This window comes from Symphalangus syndactylus, chromosome 20 (assembly GCF_028878055.3).
Source record: "Symphalangus syndactylus isolate Jambi chromosome 20, NHGRI_mSymSyn1-v2.1_pri, whole genome shotgun sequence".
NCBI classification, from domain to species: Eukaryota; Metazoa; Chordata; class Mammalia; order Primates; family Hylobatidae; genus Symphalangus; species Symphalangus syndactylus.
The window spans coordinates 61,851,558-61,870,570 of record NC_072442.2 but is presented as its reverse complement, the minus strand read 5'-3'; the positions used below and the strand labels follow the sequence as shown (position 1 = coordinate 61,870,570).

At 54.6% G+C, this 19,013-nt stretch overlaps 1 protein-coding gene across 1 annotated transcript in view; it reads right to left on the bottom strand.

Annotated features, from left to right (window-relative positions):
• PITPNM3 (PITPNM family member 3) overlaps positions 1–18,277 on the bottom strand; it is a 105,985-nt gene extending 87,708 nt beyond the window's left edge. The window contains exon 1 of the mRNA XM_055258732.2: positions 18,106–18,277. Coding sequence (XP_055114707.1) covers positions 18,106–18,127 — 22 coding nt within the window. The 5' untranslated portion in view covers positions 18,128–18,277. The remainder of the gene's footprint in view (positions 1–18,105) is intronic.
• Positions 18,278–19,013: the final 736 nt, after the last annotated feature.

Genomic DNA, 19,013 nt, shown 5'->3' with positions numbered 1-19,013 from the left:
GACCTCACAGAGCCCTCCCTCTCCTGTGCTGTCAGTGAAGCTCAAAAACCTCTCTGAGTAAGCACAGCAGAGCAGGAATGAGTGTGCCCATTTCGCATGTCCTAATACTGAGGCTGGTGGTCCTAACACTGAGCCTTTGCCAAGGTGACTTTGCCCAGCAGTGTCTCAGTCAGCACAGGGGACGCTCTGCTGTATTAACAAATGAGCTCAGACGTTTAAACAGCGATGGTTCATTTCTCTCTCACACACAGGTTGGAAGGGAGCTCTGCTCATCGCGGTCACTCATAAGTGCCACCACCTTACGATGTCACCAGCCCAAAAGGAGACATCAAATTCTGGCCAAGCAGGGGAGAAGGGCTCAGAAAATCTCACCCAGTCTTAAATGCTTCTGACCAGAAATCACACACTTCTGTTCACATTTCACTGGCCCTGGCTACGAGGCACACACGTCCTGTCCCTCAGAGACCTGTGTTCTTGTATCAGCAATGCCTCTGCCTCAGTTTTTCCATCTGCACAATGAGAATCCTGGCAGAGACTGTCCTTTGAAACTCTTCTACTCTGACTGATATTAGAGGAGCCCACCTGGCCCGCAGTAACTGTCAATAAACAAGCAGGGGGTGGACATCCTCCCCAGCCACTGCCAGATGAGCCTGATGGTGCAGTCCTTCCAGATACCTGCTACAGTCCCAGTTCACTATACCGCCTACCCTGCAGGATGCTGGCACTGTTCCCTGCCCTGAGTCCAGATCCCAGAGCATAAACTGTTCCTGAAGGGAGAGGGCCAGCCCAGGCCATCCAGGGACACAGCCCTCCTGCCTGTCATTCCTGCCTGGCCCACCACAAACTCCCAACCACACACCCAGTTTGTGCTTCATGGCTTGGAGCCCAGTGAGAAGCATTCTGAGACATCAAAAGGACAGAGGGTACAGCAAGCACCAACTCAGTAGTCACCTCTAGGTACAAGGCTGATTCCCTAGGCTTCTGATCCCGTCTCCACCAGTGTGAGCCGACGTTTCACCCTCGGGCCCTGGATTTACTGCAAGTGGGGTCTGAGAGTTCAGATGAACCATAACTATGTATTCCTAACACGGATATGGGACTATTTTCTAAATGTATGTGGAGGACATTCTAGCTATTGCAATAAGACAAGAAAAAAGAAATGATTGGAAAGGAAGAAATAAAATTGTCTTTATTCCCAGATGACATGATTGTCTATGCAGAAAACAAAAAGTCTACAAAATCTATATTAAAAAAACTACCAGAACTAACAACTGAGTATAGCAGGATTGTAGGATACAAGATCGACATGCAAAAGTCAATTGCATTCCTAGATACAAGAAATGAACTGAAATTTGAAAATGATAACGCCCTTTAAAATAGCACACACAAAATACTTAGGTATAAAGCAAATGCATGTAAAAATTTCTGTGATTCAAAAACTACAATCACATAAAATTGTTCCTGAATTATATTAACTGTATGTTTTCTCAATCAACAGATACTAAAGGTATAAAATCTATCATATCTACTATATTCGCATACTGTGTGAATATGTTACATTAATATACAAACATCCCTTGCTATCCAAATCTTTTCCGTTCCTAAGAAGTAAGAATTTGGATAGTCAGGAAAGTCCTATTATCCCCATCTGTTCAGCTCCCGAGTTTTAGATAGTAAGAAGCAAGAGTTTAAGTAGCAACAGAGTCAGCTGAGGATTTATCTGGATCCATTTGGCTCCTGAGTTTGAACAGCAAGAGCCCAGTGAGAGGCTCCTCTATGTGGTGGCCTTATACATGCACGGTTTAGATCCATCTGAGAACAAAGGCAGAGGCATTCTCTCTGATGACCTGTGCAGGGGTCCCGGGGGAGGTCTGGGGCAGAGGGAAAGGCTGCAGGGAGGCCAGTCAGCTCCATTTGAGGGAGCAAGTTCTCCCAGCTACAGGTGAGCAGAAAAGGAAGGGGCTGGTGGGCATCAAAGGGGGCCTCTCATTCCACAGACACTGTGTTGGGTACTGGGAACACTGTGGGGAATGAAAGGACAGGATTGGGCGCTTACAAAGCTTACATTCTGCAGGCGGGGAAGGAAAAGTCAGCCTCCGTCAAATAAACAACTCAGATAATTTCAGCCTAAAACCTCTCCCTTCCTACACTATGTCCTCCTTCCTCAAGTGTCTCTTATGTGATAATTACAGCCTAAAGAATAGACAGACTTGAACGTGTAGATCTGTACATCTGCAGGGAGAAAATGGTGGGGAAACTCAGCCTCAGACATGAAAAGAACTTTGTCACCCATTGCAGTTATAAATGCTGAACTAACACGATGTCTCCCTTTTATTATTGTGACTCTCTTTTGTGGTTAAAATATATATTTAAATTTCTTTTCAAATGCATATTTTATCTTGTTTACTATTATTCTACTTGCTTTCAAAATGCATACCTGCCTTGGTGTTTTGTTTTGTTTTTGAAACAGAGTTTTGCTCTTGTCGCCCAGGCTGGAGTACAATGGTGCAATCTTGGCTCACTGCAACCCCCACCTCCTGGGTTCAAGAGATTCTCCTGCCTCGGCCTCCCAAGTAGCTGGGATTACAGGTGCCTGCCACCATGCCCGGCTAATTTTTGTATTTTTAATAGAGATGGGGTTTCACCATGTTGGCCAGGCTGGTCTCGAACTCCCGAACTCAGGTGATCCGTCTGCCTCAGCTTCCCAAAGTGCTGGGGTTACAGGCGTGAGCCACTGCATCCAGCCCCACCTTGGTTTTTAAATGTATATTGGATACCAGGTCTTCCCTCCCCTCCAGCAGGGGCTGCCCAACAAACTTCTGGAAAGGTGTTGGGGTACAGGGAACCTCAGTTATATACCTGCAAAAACAGATATGTTAAGATGGAACATGGGAACTGTTCCCTGCATCTCTGCCTCCAGCATGCAGATTTGTCGGCAAACAACAAAGCTCATATTTCCAACAAGGAAAAAAGCAATGGGCAGTGTCTCAGGAGGGGTTAGAGGGAAAGACCTTTGTGGAAAGGTGTCAGGCGAGCAGAGGCCTGAATAATGAGAAAACCCAGACATGCTAAGCGTGTGTGTGTGTCTGTGTGTGTGTGTGTGTGTGTATGCACATCTGCTTGTGCACATACATGTGTGGGATGGACCGGGCAAAATCCATGGATAAGAGCCTTCCTGGATGAAAGAACTGCAAGGGTAAATTCCCGTATGAGCTTGGTGTGTCCAAGAGGCAGAAAGAAATCCACGTGGCTGCGGCCAATGATTGAAGGGGGACAGGAATAGGGGAAATGGAGCCTGACCAGGTAGGGTAGGACCTGTCACGGATGGAAGCTTGGAACAGGTGAGTTTTAAGGCTCCTCCCACTGCCGAGCCTCTATCACCTGCAAACTTCAAGAGGAGGGGAATACAGATGCTGAAGAGGGCCAGAAAGTCTCGTCGGGGAGGGGACCACAAGTCAGATGTGCTAGAGGCCACATAGGTTCCTGAGAGTCACAGCAGGTGGGTATGACGACCCCAGAACAGCAAGGGAAAGGCTCAGAAGCAGTGTCCTTGAGGCGGGTCCTTGCCCTACACTTCCCTGCATTTTCTGGGTCCAGCACAAAGTCCCACACAGAAGAGGGCCAAGAAGTGTTTGACAAACAAGTAAACGAATACAAATGATTTGCTTGGTGAGCACGGCACGCCAGGCAGTCTGCTAGCTGCTTTTCAGACATTAGCTAAAGTCATCCTAACCAAGCCTAGCAAAGTAGACATAATGAATCCCCACCTTACAGCTAAGGAAACAGAGCCTCAGGGATGTTTCAGGAAGGCATTTGCTCTGCGGAAGCGCTCAGGGCGGGGGACCTCGGTCTTCTCCTCTCTCCATTGCCTGCTCTCTCGGAAATAGCAACCCTCCTACCTGCTGCTGGCCAGCTGGGCAAGGGGCCAGAGGCCTGCCCCTGGCTCCTCATGGGGGCCCCAGCCCTGGGGGGCTCAGCTGTTCCAGTTCTAGAACCATCTGCCCATCAGGTCTACAAATCAGTGTCTGGGTATCCTTGTGTCTGTGGGAGAAATCTAAATGGATGTCTACATTCCTACGTAGAGGTGTCTAGTGTTACGCGAGCATCTGTCCCTGTTTCTGTATGGCTGTTGTGTGTGTGTCTACATTCCTTGGGGAGTGTGAGCTTACCCACCTGCCAGCCCCCTTCCTAATACTGTTCCTAAGAATCATGCATGCATGCACACTCCCATAATTCTCTCCCTCTCTCTCTCACACACAAAGTAAATCAGCTCCAGCCATGGGTGAAAATTTAGCAGAGGTTAGAACACGGCTTTGGAACAACACAAATCTGGGTGCAGGGTTACCACTTGCTAATCTAGGACCTGAAGCAAGTTAACTTCACGGAGCCTCACTTTTCTCATCTGGAAAATGAGCATCATAATCCTTACCCCACTGTTAGGAGATTTAAATGACATCAGCCCCCACAGCGTCCAGCCCACTGCCTGGCACTTGGAAATGGTGGCCTTGTCGGCGACAGGACCAAGGAATGAGGCAAGGTAAGCCCACCTGAGGGGCTTCCAGGCAGCTGCCAGGGGCCTTCCCCAAGGCCTCAGAGCTCTATCTGTGTCCTCCAAGGCCCAGCCCACCTCCTCCTGAAGACCCTCCTTCCATCCACCTTCACTACCACATTTATTTATTTTTATGTTTTGTTTTTTAATTGAGACAGGGTCTTGCCATGTTGCCCAGGCTGGTCTCGGACTCCTGAGCTCAACCGATCTGCTCACCTCGGTCTCCCAAAGTGCTGGGATTACAGGCGTGAGCCACCGCACCCAGCCCCACATTTATTGAAAATGTTAAGTCAGGATGAAAGAGAAGGGGAATATCCCAACTCTTCTTCTAGCAATTTAGAGAGAAACAAATGACCCTTCACCCCAGCAATGCCAGCACAGCTCCGAGCTGGGCCCCTCAGTGGGAGGGGCTGCTGGAAGCCATCCCCACTCCCTCTCCTGGCCCGATACCCACCACCTCAGGTCCAGGGTGGTCTCCTGGACCTTGTCATGGGCCTGGGTCTCCCTAGCATGGGTGTAGCCAAAGACTCCGCTCAGATCGTCAGCTCCTCCTGGCCATCTTCCCCACCCAGAGACATAGGACTAGGCGGACAGAGAGACAGACAGGCAGACAGATGGACAGGCATCTCCTATGTGTGTTCTGCTCTGTGTCAGGGACCCCAAGGCAGCCCCAGCCCAGGGGCGAGTCCTCAGGTGAAGGGAGATGCCAGCCCCGTGCTCAGGAGCCTGTCTGAGGGGAAGACATTTCATAGTGAGGAACGCCCTGGCCGTAAGATGCAGAGCAAAGGTATTGGCCGATGCTTCCTGGGCCAGACCTTGGGCCAGATGGTGCCCGCGAGGAAGGAGTAGGGGAGGAGCTGAACTGGAACAGTCCCTGCCCTCAGAAGTGCCAGCCCCAGTGGCACAGCCCTGCACTGCTCCCTGCACAGAGCACGGGAGGAACAGAGGAGCAGGCGGCCTGGCCCATGCGAAATTCCACACCCGCTGTGTCTGTCCCGCGGCAAGCGGGAACTGTCCTCCCAGAAGCAGGGACTGGCTAGGGTGCCCAGAGGGTTTCTGGGGGAGGGGAAGCCAAGATGAGCCTCCAAGGAAGGGGTGGGTAGGGTGGGCCAGGCTGGGGCAGGTAGGAGGAAGGGAGAGACATAGGCCAAAACAATCGAGCCCTTTCCAAGGAAAGCCGGATCTAGAACTTTCTCCTCAAGGGTAAGCAGCATCAGGGCAAAGGAGGGCACATGGGTGTCTGCTGGCAGCTGTGACTCCAGGGACATTCAGATAACACGTGCAATTTCCAGACCTCCAGAGAGGAACAGGTGCCCCTGAGCGAGGCCTTGGTGGGTGCACAGGGTTGGGCCAGCACCTGCACCTACTGGCCTGTGGCCACAGCTTCTAGGCCCTGCCCTGCCTACGGCTGTATCAGAAACTGCAGCCTGCCAATGCTGGATGGACTTAAGCAATCTGCCTCAGAAGAGGACAAGGAGGCCAGGCATGGTGCTGCACACTTGTAATCGCAGCACTTTGGGAGGCCAAGGCAGGAGGATTGCTTGAGCCCAGGAGTTTCAGACCAGCCAGGTCAACAAAGTGAGACCCTATCTGTACAAAAAAATCAAAATAAAAAAACAAGCCTGGCAGGGTAGCATGTGCCTATAGTCCCAGGTACTCAGGTGGCTGAGGTGGGAGGATCACTTGAGCCCAGGAGGTTGAGGCTGCATTGAGCCATGATCATGTCACTGCCCTCCAGCCTGGGGGACAGAGTGAGCCTCTGTCTCAAAAAATAAAAATAAAATAAAAAACAGAAAAGGAGAGGAGCCAAGAGTGAGAGCAGTGCCTGGCTGCAGGGCTGAGGCTCATTTGAATGGTCTCTTTCTCTCTCTCTCTCACACACACACACACACACACACACACACGAGAACAGCAGGTTCTACAAGCACAAGCATCGGGGTCTAACTCCTAGCAGCTGATGCAGCTGAAAATAATCAGGCCTTGGGATGTCCCATGGGCAGTGGGAGCCCAGTAGACACATAGAGCCCAGAGTACACATGTGGCTCATGCAGCCACACACACACACATGCACACACGCACTTAGAATCACACTTCAGTGCTCTCAGCTCTGCCTTGGGGTCCCTGCGGTCCAAACGCAGAATGTGGAGTGCAATTCTTCCTACAGCCTGGCCAAGGCTCCTGCGGACAGGCAGGTGACGGTCAAGCCCCACCTCCTCTCTGCCTCCTCCTCCCTCCAGGGAACCACCATCCCGCTCAAACCTGACTGCTTCCAGCCCCAGTTCTGCCACTTACCAATTCGTGATCTTACTAAATGACAGGAAACCCTTCTGTGCCTCAGTTTCCTGCTCTGTAAAACGGGGAGGATAATCATGCGTACATAGTGTCGCAGTGAGGATTACATGAACAAACATTTCAAAACGGTTTAGCAGAGTGCCTGAGACTCCATCAGTGCTGTAAAAGGGTGTGTTAAATAAAATAATAAATCATGATTCTCCAAGAGCTTTGCTTTGGTTCTTTCATCCATGGCAGCTTCCAAGGGCAGACCCCTCTCCTTCTCAGGCCCCTGGAATGGAAGCCTCTCCACTCCCCAAAGGCTGGAAATGCTTGCCCCTGCCCACGCTCCTGGGGCCAATCCCTCTCTCCTCCCTCCCATCGCAGCTCCCTGGGGCTTGCCTTGTCTGCCCCCTAAACTTGAACTACTGCAGGCCAGGACCTGCTCTCCCCTCCCAGCCTCTCCTTCCAGCAGCCTGGGCTTCAGCAGCACATTGCCACCAGGACAGCCTTCACACCACACTCCTCTTCCTCTCCAGGCCTTTCCTCCTGCAGGTCCTGATGCCTGAAATGTCTTCTATCTCCCCATCCCACCCCCAATTCCTATTGATGCTTGAAGCATCAGCTGGAAGTCTTTCTTGGCCCCTGAGGCCAGCCCGGGCGCCTGTCTCCTTGTATGTCCTTCATGTCCAGCACCTGTGTCCCTCAGAGTCCCTATTTACAGACTGGGTCCAGGCCTGCCTGCCCCACTGGGCTGTGGGTTCCCCCTGGGCATACACCTGGGAGGAATCCTCTCCAGGCTTCTATCCTCCGCCAGGTCAGGGCTGGGCACAGAGAAGGCTCTTGTCATGCTCAGTGTGGCCCGGCACAGGGGAGATGTTAGCAAGGCCCCCTCTCAGGGCAGCATCCCCGAGGGAATGTCCTCAGGCTTCCTCTCTGGATCAGGGTGAATTTGGAGACCAGACCAGTCCAGGGCCAGCCAGCCTATCCTCGGCCTTAAAGGGGGGCTGTCCAGGGAGAGATGGGAGGCCAGGAGAAGCTGCTTCCAGAAAAAGGCATTATTGAAGGAAACCAGTACTGGTTGGGGGTTGGTTGCTATAGAAACATGTCCTAACTATCTCCCAAACTGCTATATGTGCCACCGATGAGCTCATGTGCTCGTCTGTTTCAGGGGACACGCCAGGAGCCCTGGAAGGGCCTATCTGCCCGAGTAGGCAGCATCTGAAGCCAACATCCTGGAGAACCCAGGAAGAAATCCAGCTTCCAGGGCAACCAGGGGGTTCATCCATCCATCGGTAATGCACTTAAAGACTGAGGCTGACTTCAGGTTGCAGAACTGTCCTGAGAGCAGCTCAGGTCTGAGACTAGCCGTGGCCCAAACCTCAACCTCAACCTCAACCACAGCCTCAACTTTCAGCTCGGCCATAGACTGAATTATTAACCATGGCCACAGGCCAGGCCACAACTCCTGTCTCAAACCACACCACGAACCTGACCACAGACCCAGCTAGACTCAGTCACAGACCAACAACACTACTAGCCAAAGACTAAGCCCTGACCCTGGCCACACCATGGCACCCAGCACAATCAAGGGCTTGTATCATATGTTCACTCTAAAGTCTCTACAGGGCAGCCGCGGTGGCTCACGCCTGTAATCCCAGCACTTTGGGAGGCGGAGGCAGGTGGATCACCTGAAGTCAGGAGTTGCAGACCAAGCTGGCCAACAGGGCGAAACCCCGTCTCTACTAAAAAATACAAAAATTAGCCAGGCATGGTGGCACATGCCTGTAATCCCAGCTACTCGGGAGGCTGAGGCAGGGAGAATTGCTTGAACCCGGGAGGTGGAGGTTGCAGTGAGCTGAGATCGTGCCATTGCACTCCAGCCTGGGTGACAGAGCAAGACTCTGTCTCAAAAAAAAAAAAAAAAGAAAGAAAAAAGAAAAAAATCTGTACAGCATTGCATCCGGTTGCCTGGGATTTCCACAGCCTCTGCTGCCTGTCATCTTCATGATAGCCCAGGGAGGTCAGTAAGGAAGGACTCACGATTCTTGTTGACAGATGAGAAAACTGAAGCCCAGAGAAGAAAACTGATGTGCCTCCTGTCATGCTGCCTGTTTCTAGGGGTAAGGGGGGTCTCCAAGCAGGGCACAGTTGGCCAAACCAGTTGCTTTGGGGAAAATGTGCTTTTTGAAGACCTGCTGGTATGTCATAAATATGCCATTTAAATACCCATTAATTACCTTATTTAGGAGATAATTAGTGATTAATAGCTTTGGCTATCTATTGTACTTTCATTTGCTCTGCCAATTAGGCTCCCAACAGTTCTGAATTATTTGGAACAATTCTCCCAAGGCCCAGCTGTCCCCCCTATGTCCCGCCAGACTCTTGTTCCATAAGGAGGAGGCTCTCTCCTCCCTCTAAAACGAGTTCCCCGCAGCACCTGCCACTGTGCCACGACAGGCTCTGCCACCTGCAGGCTCCCCAGCAAGGCAGCCCAAAAGACAGGACAGCAGGAGGCATTCCTTCTGCTCATCGCAGGACCCCCTTGCAGAGAGCTGAGAACAGGGGCTCAAGGTCCAGGCACCTACCCAGGCAACGGGAGGCCAGGTTGGAATCAGACTCCTCAAAGGACACTGGGGTTTCTTTCTTTCTTTCTTTTTTTTTTTTTTTTTGACGGAGTTTCACTCTTGTTGCCCAGGCTGGAGTGCAATGGCACGATCTCGGCTCACCGCAACCTCCGCCTCCCGGATTCTCTCCTGCCTCAGCCTCCCGAGTACCTGGGATTACAGGCGTGTACCACCACACCCGGCTAATTTTGTATTTTTAGTAGAGACAGGGTTTCTCCATGTTGGTCAGGCTGGTCTCAAACTCCCAACCTCAGGTGATCCGCCTGCCTCGGCCTCCCAAAGTGCTGGGATTACAGGCGTGAGCCACCACGCCCGGCTGGGGTCTCTTTCGAAGACCACCACCTCAATGAAACGACCAGCTTTTTGGGAAGCACATCAAAGGCTGCCATTAGCCTGGAGCCAACAGCAGGAGCGTAGCAGCTCCCCACCCCATGCCAGCAAGAGCCAATGTGACCCCCTGCAGGTGATTCGACTCATACCACCTGCCACTCCTGGACTGCCACTGAGCAAAGATGGGGCCCAAGGTTGCCTCTGCCCCCAGGCCCCTCCATTTGGTGCCAAAGCACAGTGCCAGGAATTGCCAGCCAAAGCCCCAGAGGCGGAGCTCTCATCACTGCTCCAGATTATACTATACAAGAAGGAAACACAGAGGCTGCGAGGGATAAACACACACACACACACCCGAACTGGGCAGTAATGGGAAAGCTGAAAATAGCTCTTTTTACCACAAGGGATGACTCTAGAGTTGCTCGGCTGGGACTAGCCTCATGGGGGGCAGGAAGTAGGAGCAAGGGGAAGAGAAGGAACCCACAGGGGCGAGCGACATCAGGGCCAAAAGGAGTTCTGTTGAGGGTAGTAATCTGGATCAACCCAGAACAATCAGAAAAGGTCAATGGTGCATGAGTGGCGGGCGGCCACAGACACTCAGAATCTCTGAAAGACAGACTCTAGAACAAGTGAAAGCCTTCCAGCTGTCAGCCCCGAGAGCTCACAGTCCCACATCCTGCACACCTAGGTCTCTCCCGGAGGAGGGCAGGAGTGCAGGACGTGACGTGCTCTGCAAATACCCAGAGCCAAGCAAACACGGTGTCAGCAGCAGACAGCTCAGAAGAGGCCTCTCAGATCCACCAGAACTCAATGCCCCTCCCAGACAGAGCCCAACGCGTTTCTATTTTTGCTTTCAACCCTTGTTTGGCATCCCTGCTACCAGCTAACAGACGGCTACTTCCCCTCCTTCCAGAAGAATGGGTCATCTGGGAAGAGGAACACCTCCTCTCTGGCCTCCCATGTCCCAGGTCTTCTAATAAAGAGGCTGACCCTCCCAAAGAGAGACGAGGCTCCCAACACCCCCAGGAACCGTCCCCTGGTAGGTGGTTCACTCCAAGCTGTCTTGCTCACCAGCCCTGGAGAAGAGCTTCTCCAAGACACCTAGAGAGAGCAGCTTCACAAAACCCGAGACGCCTGCTTTCCAGAGGCAGATGCAACACCCGCAGCCCCTTGCCAGCCCTGGCCACACGGACTGCACCCCATGGAGCCCCAAATTCACTCACACTGTGCCAACTCCAGCCACAGACTGAACCCCAGCATGCCACACCCTGCACCCCATCTCTACCCTCAAATCAAGCGCTGACAGTGACCACACGGGCTTCCAGCCTAGCCCAATCTGAGCTGTGGCCTCATGAACGTGTGAGCCTCACAAATCCAGCCCTAGGAGAGCCTGGTGGAAGCAGGTTGGCTGGGTGGGGCCCCAGTGCTGGGACCCAGCTCCCACCCCAGAGTCACAGACAGAGGAGGCTTCTGCCCCCTGTCTACCCTTGCCACACATGTACCCTGTGGGGGCTGGTGACCACACAGCTGTGCAGGCCTCCACAGGCTCACGTGGGACCCTGGAGGTGGCATTTACCTCCGGAGTGACTCACTAAGCCTCCTATTCCGTTTGCAAAAGGGGGTGCAATTTAGCATTTTCTTTCTCTTTAGAAAACAGGAATTTTAAAAGAGAGAGAGTGGAGAGAGATTTGAGAGAGTGGGTGGGGAGCTCAGATCTCATTTGATTTCCAAACTCATTTGTTATGCATTCTCTCCTCCCCCCTCCCACACCAAGCCCTTCCCCTGGGGACCCTGGCCACCCCCTTCCGGGCTCCTGGCTACAGACCTGGTGATGGCCTGCCAGGAGGCACGTGCTCTCCACGTCCACGTCCTCAGCTCCCCATGGATTGACGGACACTCAAGTCTGGGAGGATCAATGCAAGGTCAGAGTTGAGAGGGGGCAAGGCCTCTTCAGGGCACAGTAAAACCCACAGCCAGGGAGGCTCTCTCCAAAAAGGAGAGAGCAGTGTTGGAGGTGGAAAGAGTCTGAAGCTCATCTGACCCCCAAACTCTTCCCTTTCACTTTTACAGATAAGGAAACTGAGGCCCAAAGAGGGCAGTTCAAGGTCAACCAGTGCCAAAGCCAGGGCTCTCCTTCGTTAGACAAGTTAGCTCCCAGGAATATTGACTCCAACAGTAGAAGAGACATAAGCTCTAATCCCAGCTTTGCCTCTAACTTTACGTGTGATTCTAGCCCTAGACATTTAACCCTTCTGGGCCTCAGTGTCTCATTCATAAAATGGGAATAACATTGGCTCTACCTCAGAGATGCTGTTGAGCCACTGGACAGAAAAGCATGCTGAGAGCTGCTATAGGATCTGAGTCAAATCGGTCCCAGCATGCGAACTCCCGATCCTAAGATCTCAGAATCCTGGAAGGCAGCTGGGTCCTACCAGGAAGTCCCCAATCCCTAAAGCCTCCGTGGTCTCTGAAAGTTCACACTCCGTCCTTGAAAGGGGAAAGGATGCCGATCTCAGAGAAGGACCCTTGACCAAAAGGGTCTGGTCTCTGTCTCCCAACCTGCTTAACAGGTAGAACTGAGAGATCACCAGGCCACCTCCAGCCATGAAGTCTCATAACGTATGAAGATGTATGTGAGAAAACATCACAGCTTCTGGTCAATCTGACCCAGACATGGCCCAGGCAAGTGGCTGGGACAGGGACACTGTCCAGCCATGTCCTCGTATTCTGTGTCCTGCCACACTGGACTTCCAAACACAGGTCAAGTCACAGAGGCCTCAAATGGGGGATAAGGGGTTCCAGGCCCAAGGTCACAGGCTTGAGGTGGAACCTCTCTGTTTGAGCTGCACCATCCCTGGCTCAAACAAGGATACCACAGCCAGAACTGAGAGGCAACAAACGTCTCAGGCTGGGACCTGCCAGGTCTGCTGCTGTGATAGGTGATTTCACAGAGGTTGACGTATTTGCATAGGAACATGAGGCACATCCGAGTTCCAGCACACCCCAGACTGCAGGAAAGCTTTTGAAAAGCCTGGAGTCTGGCCAGGCACGGTGGCTCGCACCTGTAATCCCAGCACTTTGGGAGGCCGAGGCAGGCGGATCACAAGGTCAGGAGATCGAGACCATCCTGGCTAACACGGTGAAACCCCGTGTTTACCAAAAATACAAAAAATTAGCCAGGCGTGGTGGCAGGCGCCTGTAGTCCCAGCTACTCAGGAGGCTGAGGTGAGAGAATGGCGTGAACCTGGGAGGTGGAGCTTGCAGTGAGCTGAGCTGAGATCTCGCCACTGCACTCCAGCTTGGGCGACAGGCGAGACTTCGTCTCAAATAAAAAAGGTCTGGAGTCTGGACACTGGTGTCTGATTTGACCATATTTGACCATAACCTTCCCACTGGGGACCAAAGAAAGTGAGTTTACCATCTCCTTGCAGAATGCAATGCCCGTCCCAAGATACAGAGTAAAGTAATCGGTGCCCTAGGCCTGGGAGTTTCTCGGAGTCATGCCTCAAATCCCCTGGCACCTCCCCAAAGATTTAAGAATCCCAGCATTGTCCAGGTGTGATGGCTCATGCCTGTAATCCCAGCACTGGGAAGCCAAAGCAGGAAGGATTACCTGAGGCCCAGAGATTGAGACCAGCCTGGGCAATGATGAGATCCCTGTCTCTACGAAAAAAAAAGCATTAAAAAAAAAAATTTTTTTTTAAATCTGCACTAGTCCCCTTTCCAAGCTTCCAGATGTTTCCTCCTCTGAGTGATCCAGCCACTAGTCCCTGCCCCTGGGAGGCACAGAGTGAGGGGCCCAGGAGAAGCTCTGGCTTTGGGAGGATGTGAGAGCACACGCCCCACTCCAGGAGGACCCCAAAGGAGGCTGACTCAGCAGAGCAAGGTCCAAACTCTGGAAACCCAGGCTCTGCCGTCACCTTGTTGTGTGACGTTGGCCAAATGCCTACCCCTCACGGGCCCTCAGTGACCCATTGTTAACGAGGACTTGGAACATGAGTATTGAAATGTTCCCTCCCATCCTAACACTGTAGGATCAGTACTTTACTGACTCAAATTACCAGGTTTGCCAGATGGAAGCTACGCCCCTCAGGGCAGAGGCTAACACCTGAGAGGAGAATAAACTGGTTCCTCCAGCCGGTGAGGCCCAGCCCTGTGGCCTCGGCTCTGTCTCTGCAGACATTCCTGCCCCAGCCTGAGAGGTGCCAAGACCCTCTAGGCTGTTCACTCTGCTCCTGCCTAGCCTGGGGACCTGGCCCCCACCCCCTACCCTCGTTCTCCCAGTGGGAGAGAGGGGCAGCCTGTTGGGGTGCAGAGGGAGGGGCACAGGGAGGTAGACAGGAAGGGAGGGGCAGTGTGGCTGGCAGGAATCAGAACCAACCCTTCCCAACAAAGGCAGCTCCACCAGGCTGGCCTCTCTCCAGCTTCCCAGGAGCCCTGGCGTCTCAGCCAGAGGGATCTGTCGAAACACCCAAGTCTTACCCCGGCACTCCTGTCTTCACGCTCTTTGAAGTTCCTTTTAGCCCTCTGCATTCTTCCGCTCTAGCCAGGTTTCTTTACTTTTGGGCACTTCCTACCCACCTTCCGCCCCTACCCATAGCAGTCCTTCCACACTTCCAGACATGCCTCTTCCTTTCCATCCTCCTAGCCTTTGTTCAAGCCACTACCCCCACCTGGAAGCCAGCCCCTGGCCACCTTTCTTTCTTTTTTTTTTTTTTTGAGATGGAGTCTCGCTCTGTCGCCCAGGCTGGAGTGCAGTGGCACGATCTCAGCTCACTGCAAGCTCTGACTCCTAGGTTCACGCCATTCTCTCGCCTCAGCCTCTCAAGTAGCTGGGAATATAGGCGCCCGCCACCATGCCTGGCTAATTTTGTTTTTGTATTTTTAGTAGAGACGGGGTTTCACCGTGTTAGCCAGGATGGTCTCCATCTCCTGACCTTGTGATCCGCCCGCCTGGGCCTCCTAAAGTACTGGGATTACAGGCGTGAGCCACCACGCCCGGCCCCTGGCCACCTTTCTATCCAAACTGTGCTAGCCTTTAGGGCCTATCTCCCAGAGAAACCCAGCCTTCACTGTCTCAAGCCACTCACTGGCCTCTCTGCTCCATGGGGAGCTCTGTACTGTAAATCATCCCTTCCTACACAGAGCTTCTGAATCCTCCCCACCCCTGCCCCTGTCACTCCCCACACCTCCCTGTCACTGGCTAGACTGGGGCCACCATAAATGATGCCCGTCTGTGTAACTGAGATCTCCCCTAGAGATTGAGAACTGGTAATAACCCATCTGGATTCACCTTCTGAAGATTTATCTCATCTTCTCTGGGCCCCGGGAACAATTTCTCTTGTACCTGGATTCTCTTGGCAGCCTGAAAGTCCTTTCACTGCCTCCTTTTAGCTCTTGTCCGACACAAGCTGTGCCACAAATCTGGCACAGCCACGCCCTGCTTGCTCAGGCTGTGCACTGTACAGCTCCTGGGGTATTATTCACTAGACCACATGTGATGACCTAAAGTCAGGTACCATGGCAGCCCTAGGGCCGAAAACTCTGTCTTTTCTCTCCGTGGGTGATCTACTGGCCAGGTTTTAGAGGGAACACCTCACAGGCCATGGCGCAGACCCCTCACTCACAGGCCAGGTGCCATAGCCTCCACTCCTGGCCTTCAGCCACCCTTTGTTCCCATGTCACCCCCCAGAGTGAAGGCCTGATCATTCCTGCCCATCAGTCTGCCCATCCGAGGCAGGTGGTACTGAACAGCCACCCTGCTGTCTGTTATATGTTCTCCTTGGGCCTCAGTTTCCCCAGCTGTGAAGAAAGAGAGGGGTTCCTGATCTCCAAGGGCTCCCTCTGTTCTGAAGCTCACCAATCTATTCTTCACAGATGTTGCCAATGGGGAATATGTGATTCTCATACACACATTACTGTGTGTTGTTTTCTATTCAATAGGCTTAGGAGCCTCAAGAAGAGAAGGGAGGCCGGGCGCAGTGGCTCACACCTGTAATCCCATCACTTTGGGAGGCTGAGGCGGGCAGATCATTTGAGGTCAGGAGTTGAAAACCAGCCTGGCCAACATGGTGAAACCCTGTCTCTACTAAAAATACAAAAATTAGCCGGGCGTGGTGGTAGGTATCTGTAGTCCCAGTTACTCGGGAGGCTGAGGCAGGAGAATCACTTCAGCCCGGGAGGCGGAGGTTGCAGTGAGCCGAGATCAAGCCGCTGCCCTCCAGCCGGGGAGACAGACCGAGACTCTGTCTCAAAAAAAAAAAGAAGAGAAGGGACATTTACAAAATGCAGAGGAGCCTGGGAGAGCTGAGCTGAGAAGGGAGAGGTAACCAGACTCCTTGGGGTGACTGCTGAGTGTGGGGGACAGGAGTTCAGGCACTGGATCCACAGACGCGGGGAATCTGTGTTGCCTCCAGGGAAAGGGCCAAGCGTGAAATTGCAGCAGAAAAAAAAAACAAAATGTTAGAACAGCACAAGGCATTGATGCTCAGAGCAGGGCAGTTTTTCCACCTGTCACTGGAACAAATTCCTACAGACTCTCAGCCCAGGGACCAAAGGACCCACAGGCTAAGGCAGAGGGACTGAGACTGGCACCCCCATTTGGTAAGGGGGTGACCTATCAGGGCAGTGACAGAGAGAGAGTCCTTCGAGTCCAACAGACCTGGCTGTGAGTCCAGGCTCTGCCCAGACCCTCTGAGCCACCTTGAGGCTGCTATTTCTCTGAGTATCTGTTTCTAGATGTTTTAAAAGGGGGAGAGTCGCATTTCCTCGCTCCTAGGATCACGGTGCAGTAAAGAGCTTAGCACCCTGCCTAGTACATAGAACAAGCAGCGACTGTTCACTGCTGTTGTGATGACAGTGCCCTGGCAGGTGACCTGTGCTCACGGCGTCCCCGTGCACACACACACTCACACACACACAGGGTAGGGCAGCAGACGGGACACACGCCCTGCCACGGGCCGTTTTAAGGAGTCGGGGTGGGTGAGGACCCAGACATGGTGGAGGGAAGAGGGAGGCAAGAAGCCTTTTTCAGCCTCCTTGGTGTCATCTCACAGTGCCTCCCTCAGGAGGGGAAAAGGGAGGGGAGTGAGAAGGCTGTTTAGCTGTGTTCCATACTGGCTGTGCCTCACATAACCGGCCCCACCCCAACAGGACTCCTTGGGGACAGAACGGTAGTGCATTCTCAGGCACCTAAATCTTACAGGCTCAGTGCCTGCACAGGGAGACGGGTCCGCAGCCCAGGGTCCCGGGCAGCCCAGGGTCCCGTGGGGGTGGATTGACACACAGCCCGATGGTATTCACGCCCAGTGTGCATACGGGTGAATTCACACCCATTCCTTCACTGTCGCGCCCGGTCCTGGGGGACGGCATGGCACCAGCCAACGTCACGGGTTGGGTGTGAGTTCATGGTAGATTCTCACACGCCAGCCTCACAAGAGGCACTGCCGAGACCAGGCTTGCTGCCGCCTACTGTATGGCCGGCCCTGTGGGCACAGCTGTCCTCCACCCGCCTCCCAAGGCACCATCGGGCCCAGAATGTGCCCGATGAGTCACGGGCCTGGGTCTCCCCAGCATGGGCGCAGCAGGGAGGCTGAGTCCGCCTGAGCCCCGGTGCCCAGCTCAGGGTCTGGCACAGAGCAGATGCTAGTGAATGAACGTCGGGCTGGATGAATGAACGAATGACTAATGCCCGCTCCCTCAAACCACGGGCTCCACCGTCTTAGCCTGGGGGAGGGCAGAGCCCACGGGACCCCAGAAGAGGCCTCCGCAGCTGAGGCTTTGCGTCCCAGGGTCGATGGGGGAGGGGGCGGGGCAGCCAGCAGCCGGCACGGCACGGGGCTCCCCTCCTTCCCGAGAAAGAATCTGGGTCTCTGGACTGAGCTGGTGACGGGGGCTGGGGCGGGGGGTTGTGGCGTCCTGGATGGAGAGAGCTGCAGGACCAGGGGGCGCGTCCCGGTTTGCGTTGGGATGTGGGACGAAGCGGCGGCCGCGGGACATCCCCTTCGCTGGCGAAGCCCGGGGCCTCCGCGGGGTGCAGAGGGCTCCCAACGGCGGGACTGGCCGGGGGCGCCGCAGACCTGGCCCTTTCCGGCGGGGCCGTGGAGAAGGGGACGCGGTGTCCCGCGAGGTGACCGGGAGCGCAGGAAGGACTGGGGGCGCGCGGAGCCCCCTCTCCACGCGCGGGAGGTCCAGCCCCGCTACCGCCCCCTACGCCCTCCCGGGACCTCCGCCCACCTGCGCGAGGGATTCACCTGGGCCGGCGGCCCCTCCTTGAGACGCGCGAGTCCCTCCCCCGGGCCCCGGCCCTGCCCTCCCCGCGCCCGCCCTCACCTGCACGGCCCGCTTTGGCCATGTCCCGGGCGGCGGGCTCCGGCGGCGCTACCCGCGCTCCTCGCGCCTCCCGGCCCGGCCCCGGCCGCCTCCGGCCCCGAACGGACTCCGAGCGCCGCGCCCGCTCCCCCGCCCCGCTCGCCTCGGCTGCCGCCACCGCAGCCGCCGCCGCCTCGCCGCTCCCTCCTGCTCCCTTAAAGGCGCCGAGCGGCGGCCGCGCCCCCCCACCCCCCAACCCCCACCCCCCGCGCCGCCGGGGAGGGACTGACGAAGGAAGGCGTCCAACACCGCCCCCGCGGGCCCGCACCCCCGCCCCGGGCCGCTGCAGCCGCGCTCCAGCCCGCTCCGCTCCAGCCCGCGCGGCCACCGCAGCGCGCGAGGGGCGGCAGCCCAGGGGCGCAGAGACGCGGAGACAGCCCGAGACACTGCGGGCCAGAGACGGGGCCCTGGACTGGGAGAGGGGCGCAGAGACTATTAGACAGCGCTGGAGAGAGACGCTCCTAGGGCCGGAACGCCGAGGGGGAAGGAGAGAGAGAAATATTCAGAGACCAGAGACCCAGAGCCCGGCTCCCGGAGAGAAGGATAGAGGAAGCCGGGAGAGGAAGGAGGACAGGGACCCAGGGAGGCTCCCACGAAGTCAAGAGGAAAGTCGCTCTGGGGTCAGAGACAAGAGACGGACCCCCTCCATCAGCCCCCACTCCAGGGGTTCTGGATCATTTATAGCGTCTGACCTAACCTCAAAAGAGAAAGGATTCCCGTGATTTTAACCCTCAATGGATAAGTAAAACACTTGCACATCCACCTGGGGTTCTAGGCTGGAGCAGGCTTTGTGGTACCTGCCTTCCACTTCCTAAATCGGGGTGCAGAGATTCTAGTGGACAGGCCTCGTGGGCCGGGGAGATATGGGT